At 42.1% G+C, this 9,173-nt stretch overlaps 1 protein-coding gene across 1 annotated transcript in view; it reads left to right on the top strand.

Annotated features, from left to right (window-relative positions):
* ABCA13 (ATP binding cassette subfamily A member 13) overlaps window positions 1–9,173 on the top strand; it is a 368,570-nt gene that overhangs the window by 146,622 nt on the left and 212,775 nt on the right. Inside the window, 2 exon segments of the mRNA XM_019537509.1 lie at window positions 855–968; window positions 5,677–5,767. Of these exon segments, the coding sequence (XP_019393054.1) occupies window positions 855–968; window positions 5,677–5,767 (205 nt within the window).

The raw sequence follows: 9,173 nt of genomic DNA, 5'->3' as shown, positions 1-9,173 counted from the left end.
GCCTTGGCCTTCCTGACTGCCCCCCTGCATCCCTAAGCAACCGCAGTATAATCCTCCCTAGTGATGGCCTCTCCCTTCCATTGGGTGTACACCTCCCTTTTAGCTAGGAGACATTCCCGGATGCTTTTGGTAAGCCATGGGGGCTTTTGTGCCCTCTTGCCCCCTTTGATCTGTGTTGGGATTACTTCCCTTTGGGCTTGGAGGATCGTCTCCTTAAGGAACGACCACTCTTCTTGGACACCTGGCTCCCCTCCCCTCTGGGACCTCAGTGCTTTCCCAACTATTCTCCGACTTGACTTGTCCTCTGATGATTCAATCATAATACATTGTCCTTGACTCTTCCTTTTCTGATGGGCCAGGAAAAGGAGCAAGGAATCTCTGACAAACCTTGTCAGATATCCCTTTTTCAGGCAGTGCCAGACCTATCAGGTTACACGAATTGAAAATTAAATCCAGAGACTACCCACTCTCTTCCCATACAGGTGGTACTGTGATCAATGCAGTATTTCATTTGAGAACTTCTCTTTGTTTTTCACCATCTCACTTTCTAAAGCACATTATGTTACCTTGTGTACAGATGCTGTATAAAAAGAAATTGTATTTTGTTTTTTTCAGGCAGAAAACATACACTGCAGGAAGCTTTTTCTTTTATTCATTGCAGTCTTTGAATACCAAATAAATTATTTTCAGGTTTTTTTGAGGATGAAAGAGAAGACACAGATGTGCACACTGCTGACAGTCAAAACTGAAATGCAAAAATGTTACAGAAGGACTCAAAGCATCCAAATTACTCCTGTTTCCATGGGATTTATGGGTTCAACTTTCATTTCACTTTGGTTCATTTCTGTTTTTAGGCTAATCAAACATTCAGTTTTGTGGAGAATCTGAAGACTTACGCAGAGGCATGGCTCAGGGTGTCCAAGATGTTTAAACATGGCGAAAATTTCTTCATGCTTAGTCAACTTCAGGTTGGTAAATGATGGACAACTACCTAGTTTCTAATATTAACCATATAAACTACAATTGAACAGTAGAGGTACCTGTCTAGGAGGCCACATACAAGTGTCACATTTCTACTGGGAGAACCACCATTCTCCTGTTAGAAACCAGAAGTATACATACTTTCTCATTGTTTCTTCTGGACCAAAAATGGCAGCTTCAGGGGAAAAATAACCCAACTTTCACCTGGCAGAAGTGGCTTGTTGGTGAGTTTTCCACAAGAGAACACATATTTGTACACTTTCCTGTAGCTTTACTCCTCCTGGGGACCGGGAGAAGTTGAGCTGTGGGCAAAATCTCCTGTGCCTTCGAGAGACAGGGGTTACACTGGTTTGGAGAATGCACAGGAGACAGCTGCTCCTCATCTCTTGTAGGCTGAGGTGAGGAGCAGCTGCTAGCTGCTCCCTGATGGGTCCTCACATACTGGGGACTCCAGTGTGAAGAGTGGGCAGGGCACTACTGTCACTACTATTTCTGCTTGGTGCCTGGGAACTGAGTGGAGGGAGCATTGCAGGAAAGCCCCTGCCTGTTCTGCATAGCAGGAACAGGAAGACTGGAGCAGCCACTGCTCCCCAAGCTTTTCCCAGACTGGGATCACCCAAGTCTCAGGAAGGCACCAGGAACAGGGGATGGGAAGGTTGCTAGCTGAACACCTTAATGGCTCCTTCTCCTGGAATCATTACTAGTGGTCGATGTTTACCACCGCTAGAAACAAATGCTTGCATGCGACACAAATCATGGACCTAGAGCTAGGAATATATTCAGGAATGTACAAAAGCTCTACTTTCAGGAGCAACAGTTGCAGAGATGTGGTAGTCCCATGTGGTACAGTTAGTGCACATATATATTATAAAATATAGGAGCTGTCTGCCTGCATAGTTATGGAGAAAGTTTCTGTAATAGGGGTACTGAAGAAAGTGTCTGTGTAACAGTGGGATTGTACTGCGGCTTATCAAACCTGTAAAGTTGTTACTTGAAAGCATTTTTAAAAGTATTTAAGAAAGTGATACTACCTATTTTCAGAATTCCTGTATAATACTGCAAATATAATGAATAGGACAGTGGCAAGCAATATGTAAGGCAATTGACAAGATTTTAAGGAATAAAATAATAGATGGAACTTCCTTAATGCTCATCTGCATCTCCCAATGGTTCATGTAATTGATGTTTCCAGAGGGCTGATGGGGAAAATGTAAAATGCAGTGCTGATAAGAAAAAGCAGTGAGTATATATAAACAAAGCACCTTGTTAATAGTTCTCCTTCTGCATATTTCCAAGTCTCACAATCATGCTTTTAACTCACTAAAGTGTAATTTTGCCATGTTTTACTCTCTAAGATTTGCAGAGCTATTAAGCTTCTGGCAAATAAATAGGATTCTGTTGTGGCTCATACATCAATGATAGAATTGTTAATTAAGATTCAATTAAGGAGTGCTGCTTGTGATCATGCATGCAGCTTGCTGATCCCAGGATGCTTTTGTGAAATGAACACTTAGTTCTTTTCCTCTGAAACTGAACAAATGAAATGAAGACATTGAGATAATAAACACAGAATCTCAATGTACATTTTCTCCATGGAATTTTATCCTTTTTTATTATTTATAATGGTAATTAATAAGTTGCTTTAACATTGTGTTTTTCCTCCAGAACAAGGAAAGAAAAAGTCTCTGTCCCAGTGAACTTACAAGAAAAGTAGAGGCTTGATTCAATTTGTTTTAGGGTAGGAGAGGTGAGAGAAGTCTAAGCGTACTACACTAAGTGTGTGTGGTTAGTCACTATGCATGGATATGGCCTGTTTCTGTAAAGTGTCTGCTGCTGTTATTCAGGCAGCATTCAGCGTGAATTACTCTGTCAATAAGTCCACCTAAGTCACAGGAGGGTTTACTAATGGACGTGTGGGCTCCTGCACTGTAAGAAGCAGACTGGTACCCAAGAGAAGCAATGGTTCTGAAGTCAAGGTGGAAGCCAAAGATTTAAGAGAACAGTGGGCATTTTCCTGACTTGTACTGCCATGGAGATGTCCTTCTGTGAAATGGGAGTTATAGGATTTACTTTCCTTACAAGGGTGCTATAAGGAAAGATGGATAGAAGATTGTAAGACACTCAGATACTATGGAGAGGGGGGGACATATGAGTATCAAATATATGAGAGATAGTTAATGCCATGGTAGGAACACGAGAAAAATATCATGAAGTGTTCTTTTTATTTTCTTTGAATTACAGGCTACCTAGGTTAGAAAAACTACATGCAGTCTTATCTAATGATTCAGATCTCCACAGGCTTAGACTACTTGTTAAAAATCATTACTTACACAAAGACAACCAAGACTAGATATAAGAAGAATTACCTTTAGTACAAGCAGGGCTATTTTCCAGCTTTGTGAAGCAATTATAGTTCAGAATGCATGATGCACATTCTGTTTTGAGTAAGTAGAATGGTTAGGTAGTTTGTGATAAAATAGAAATAGTTCTCTTGGTGCTGTCTTCTAAATCATTTGAATACTAATAAGTAATTTAAAAGGACATAGAAGAAAAATAATCAAAATCCCATGGTATTTAGCATTCAGACTCTTGTTTCTGAAGTTCGGAATGTTTTTGCTATGGAGAAACTATTCTCTACAAATGGTAGACTATTTATATTATTGGGAACTTGTGATGTACCTAAGTACAAAAAGGGAGACTGAGTTGGACCCATGAGAGTAATTGAATAATTGTCTTAGATTCTTCCTGTCTTTGGATGATTAATCTGTTGTCTTGAAGATTTTATACTTTGGCTATGTCAGACTTGTAGAAATTATAAGGGGTGGCCATTGAAGCCAACAATGCTGTAAAGTGTTGAGGATTAGATTGCTCATAAAAGAGGTTTTAATCAGTGGTGCTTCCAAGTCTGTTATGATAACTGTAATGTAGAATCTTTTTAAATGCACCTTGTTGTGAAGGGCACTACTTATTTTAGGGCTCCATTACTTCTACTTCTGGAGCACTAATGCCATATGTTGGGATCTAAAATGTTGAATTTGAAAATTGATTTTTTTTAAAGCAAATTTCCTATAGTGGGCATTAAAAAAAGGCTTTCTATATCACCCTTTTAGCCTTGGTTGTGGTATGACCAGTATGTGTATCTATTGCTATATTGAAAGAAGAAAATGTACTTCTGTGTAAAAAGACAGAGGGAAATTGAAAGAACTCATTGTATAGTATATGAAGAATCCTACATAATATGATGCATCTACCCATGTCTTAATTCTTTGCTGTGTACTTTGAAAGGAATTCAGGGAGTCAGTTGGGGTAGGCTGGACAGTTTGCTGTACTTGGTAAAAGGCAGGGAAGCGGGTAGGCTGAAGTGGAGTTATTAAGATTTAGGGTGTCAGTTGGAGAATTTGTTTCTTATCTAGTGGGTTGGTCTTCTTTTATTGTAAGCTGCTCTGAGACTTTCTGGATAGGACTAGATTTATATATATAAATTATATGTGAGTATTGTATATTTATATAAAAATCATAATACCTTCAGTCTCCTTGAATTGAGACATATGGCTGTCTTATTATCAAATAAGATAGATTATGCAGGGGCTCCTAACACTGGAGAAACAGTTCACTAGGAAATGTTTGGGTATAGAACAAAAGGAGAATTTTCTCCTTTTCTGGAAACCCATAGCTGATCTTAAAAGCCCCACCCTTCCTATAAAACATGTTAAAATCTCTGGCGGGGCGGTGGGTATGTGTATATATGAGCATACATACACACTCTTTAAATTTATCCTCAACATATCTGTGAAGTAGGAAGACATTGTTAATTCTATTTCCCATGTCAAGAACTGATCATAGGAAGATGAAGGCTGTGACCACCTGCAGTAACAGATCCGGGAACAGGGCAGGGAGGATGAGGCCTCCCTGCCACCCACTTTGGCTTTTCCATGCATGTGTAGTGAGCTCTGAGCTTAATGCCTAATCAGTGCAAGTTTCTGCTGGGTCTTCACATGAGCAGTGGACTCTGAGTTCACCAGGTAGATGGGGGCAGGAGTCTGGGTAGAGTCCCTACTTTTGCCTGGCTATGGAACCTGGGGGTGAACACTGTTGCTGTTCATCTTTGCCATCTCTCCCTCTTCCTGGAAGGGATGCTCTCACTGCCCCACCCCCTCTGGGGGCACTGCTTATCCCTTGGGCTCCAGAGCCACATGAAAGCAGGGACTCCAGCCAGACCCCATGCTGAGAGCTCATGTGCAGTACAGCCACAGGGGTGTGTGACTGTGCTGCCACATCTTCTCTGGATCCACCCTTTACAGCATGGTACATTTACTAGGACTGCTATTGGTACCCTTGAGCACACTAGGCAAGTCTTCATGAGCTGTCCCATATGCCAGATGCAGTGCAACAACATTTGAATGGTGCCATAGGCAGTCATATTGTCTTTGTTTGTCTAATTGGCCCTATATCTCATCAGTGCTAATTAACCTGCCTGAAGTGCTGCAAGAAGTGCTGTTTAGGAAGTGCAGCTTGCTTGAGGGCACCCCTGCCATGGACGGAAAACTTGCCATCTAGAAAGTGGCCCAGTGACTTGTGCTAAGATCATGTGAGAAATCCATGGCTGAGGAGGGTGTTAAATGTGAGTCAATATATACTTCCAGCACAGATGAATAGTATAAGCATTGTATTGTAAATCATATTTCTTGTTTCTAGGAAGCTTTGCAAAACAGTTTTATAAAGAACTTCGTAGAAAGTCACTTGAATCTTGATGTGGGAAAATTTGTTGGCAAGCTGCGAATATATGGTATGTATACCTAAATGCATGCTTAGTACCTTAGCAGGTTTTGCATTTGACTTAAACTTGCTCATGATTTGCTGTTACAAATTTCATTTTGCCTTGGTTAGACAATCCTTCATTTTCGTTTCAAAAGTTGTTGTTGTTGTTTCTTTTAATTGTTTGTTTGGAAGAACAGGGCAGTCTTAACACAGTCTGAAGACTTGGAGGTAAGGAGAAAATAAGATAGAATACAGCCCAGTTTATCAAAGATAGAGTGTGTCAGGGAGACTCATTGTCTTCCTTTGATAAGATAACTGACAATGGAAATGGGGTAACTCTATGGAACTTTGGAAAAACATTTGGTGTGGAAGATAATTCTGAGTCATGTAGGAGGAGATGAGGATCAGTATGATGAAAAATGTCAACTGAATATGGAATGGGATAAAATGCAGATGGCAACAATAGATAGTACTGATAGGGAGATCAGGGCTGGATTTTATCTGGAGTTCCTCAAGGGTTAGTCCTGGGACCAGTGTTCCCTCTAAGCAGTAGTGGTCCATGAGCGCGCCGCCTTGGTCTGGCGTTGGGCACTTACTGAAGGAGGCTGGGGGCTGGAGCCAAGAAGCTGGGGGCCAGACGAGGCTCGAGCTGGGGGCCAGAGGCTGGGGCCGGAGGCAGGGGCCAGGGGCCAGAGCCAGGAGCCAGGGACTGGTGTGGGCTCTGCTGGCTCCTGGGAAGTGCTCCACTCCTCTGCATCAGGGCTGGGGAGTGGAGCAATTCCCCGGAGCCAGCAGAGCCTGCACCAGCCCCTCGTCCCAGCCTCCATCCCTGCCTTGCCTCACCTTGGGGAGGAGCTGCTGCCTGCCCTGAGTGAGGCTCCGCCAGCTCTGGGACAGTGTGGGACATGCCCCCTGAGGCCATGCCGGGGAGCACAGCAGTGTCCCACTTGGCCAGGCAGTGGCTCCTCCCCACGGTGTGGCAAGGCAGGGATGGAGGCTGGTGCAGGGGGCTGGTGTGGGCTCCACTGCCTCTGGGCAGGTGCTCCATCCCCTGGCCCTGATGCGAGGGAGCAGAGCGCTTCCCCGGAGCTGGCGGAGCCTGCACCAGGCTCCTGCCCCAGCCTCTCCTGGTGTGCAGCCTTAAAAAGGCTGTGTGCAGCCACACTTTTAGTTGTGCATGGCCTTGCACACGCTCACATTAGAGGGACTTGCCTGGGACCAGTCTTATTTTATATTTTCATTTGTGATGCTGATGCAAAAATGTAGGAGTGTGCTAATGAAATTCTCTGATGGCACAAAGCTGGGGAAGCATCACTGATACAGAAGATGATTAGAATGTCAGTGTTGGAGTAATAAAAATGGGATGAAATGTAATAGCACAAAGAGTCAGTACTGTTCAGCATAGCAAAATGAAGGCTGAGAAGGGGAGGAGCTCTTTACAAATACATCAGATAATTAAATACTGGGGAGTAAAAAGAGGTATTTAAGATGGCAAGAGAGTATATAGATGTAAACAGGTGATGAGCAGATTTTTAGGCCATAATTTAAGAGGAAGTTCCTACCCAGCGGAGGAGTGAGAGTCTAGAACCCACCATCCAATAGGAGGAGTAGGAAGGAAAACCAAATTGGTTCTAGGATGCAGTTTAATAAACTGATGTGAGAGGGATGATATGATGTGGTTGTCTGGAGTAGTGGGACATGGGACATAATGACCCAGAAGGTTACTTTGAGCTAATGATCCTTGGATTGTTTATTTTGGATACAAGATGCTTTGTTTGTCTCTAGTTCATTTTCCAGTACCTTTGTAGTACCAGGGCCAAGATATGGAACACAATACAAAGAAAGGAACAAAAACAGCAAGGCAAAGTTTGCTGTTTTTCATTAATAATTTTTGTTTTTCAGCTATCATAGATTAGGGGGTGTTTTTCTGTTCTTAAAACTGTTATTTGATTAAATTTTGGAACTTCCCTCAGATTTTATTTGTTCATAAATGTAACTGTTTGATTTCCATAGAAGTAGAGATTGTGTCATATGTAGTTAAATATTATCTTTTACTTACAGAAATATTTAATTGCAACATACTCCAAGAGAGCAGCTAACTAGCTGATATGTCTTATGCTAAAATATTTAAGTGATTAAGTTGAGAGAGAAAATTTTTAAATTAATTTTTGATGTATTATTCAAATTAAGGTCCGATAAAGATCAGCTGGTGATATTAAATATATCTATTTATACTTATCGCAATTAGTATTAGGAATGTCATACTTCTTGGAATGCTACAAAACCAAGAATGTTGCATCATCTTTCCTTTGTGCTGTCTGTTAGGAATAGCTGTAGATGCATGTGATATTTCCAACCAAGTTACATTCCCCTTGGATACAAGAATTCATACCATTACTTCCTGGTACATCTACTATCTGTTAGTCTTGACTCCCTCTCCAGTCTTTGTTGACCTGTTTTCCTGCCAGTGCTGCCTTCCCTCCATATCACTGTACATTTTTGCTCCTCTACCTTCCCCCTGCAATCCCTGCTCTTTTTTTCACTGTGTTCTGATGTATGTTTGCCACCATTCTCAGTCAGATTAGTTATTACCTTAATTTATAAGGCTCAAAGACTTGCAGAGGGGACCAGCAGGCATTGGGGGAGTCCCTGTCCCCCTGAGCACCACCAGGAGGGACTAGAAATAACGGTCACAAGCTGGCAGAGGGTAGATTCAGATTAGACATCAGGAGGCGCTACTTCACTGTCAGGGCGGCTACAATCTGGAACCAACTTCCAAGTGAAGTGGTGCTGGCTTCTACCCTGGGGGGTCTTTAAGACAAGGCTTGACAAACACCTTGCTGGGGTTGTTTGGTCCCAGTACTCTTTCGTGCCATGGCAGGGGGTTGGACTTGATGATTTGCTCAGGTCCCTTCTGACCCCACTAACTATGAAACTATGTTTCTTGAAAAGTCTTAAGAAGTTTGGAAACCTCCCCTACCTACTCTTGACTGCCTAAAGTAACATGAACGATCCAGTACGTGTCTAGATCTGGAGAATTTATCCACAGGTTTCTATTCAACATAAATGTAGCAAGAATTGTTTTTGTTTCACGTTGTCTTGTGATGTAACATTATCTCAGATATACTTGGAGATTAGCACAAACCACAGAAAAATGTATGCGGACCTGAACTTTAGCAAAGGCTGAGAGAAGTGGATTTAACTGTGTGTGCAGACAAAGGCCAGTCCTGAATCTCAGATCTAGATCTGGAGCAAAACATTCCAAATGGTTTTGAATTGGAAATTTTGCCTAGGTACTTTTTAAAATATGAAGCCCAGATTGCCAATGGATGATCTGTGTGCAGTTTCTGGTGTCCTGCGGGGATGAAGGATAACCCTGCGATACTTGAAGTGTACAATGACACTCTCACCTATGACTCATAGGAAGTCTTATG

Source organism: Crocodylus porosus, unplaced genomic scaffold (genome assembly GCF_001723895.1).
Source record: "Crocodylus porosus isolate Cpor-Errol unplaced genomic scaffold, CroPor_comp1, whole genome shotgun sequence".
NCBI lineage: Eukaryota > Metazoa > Chordata > Crocodylia > Crocodylidae > Crocodylus > Crocodylus porosus.
This window is presented reverse-complemented; position numbering and strand designations above follow the sequence as displayed.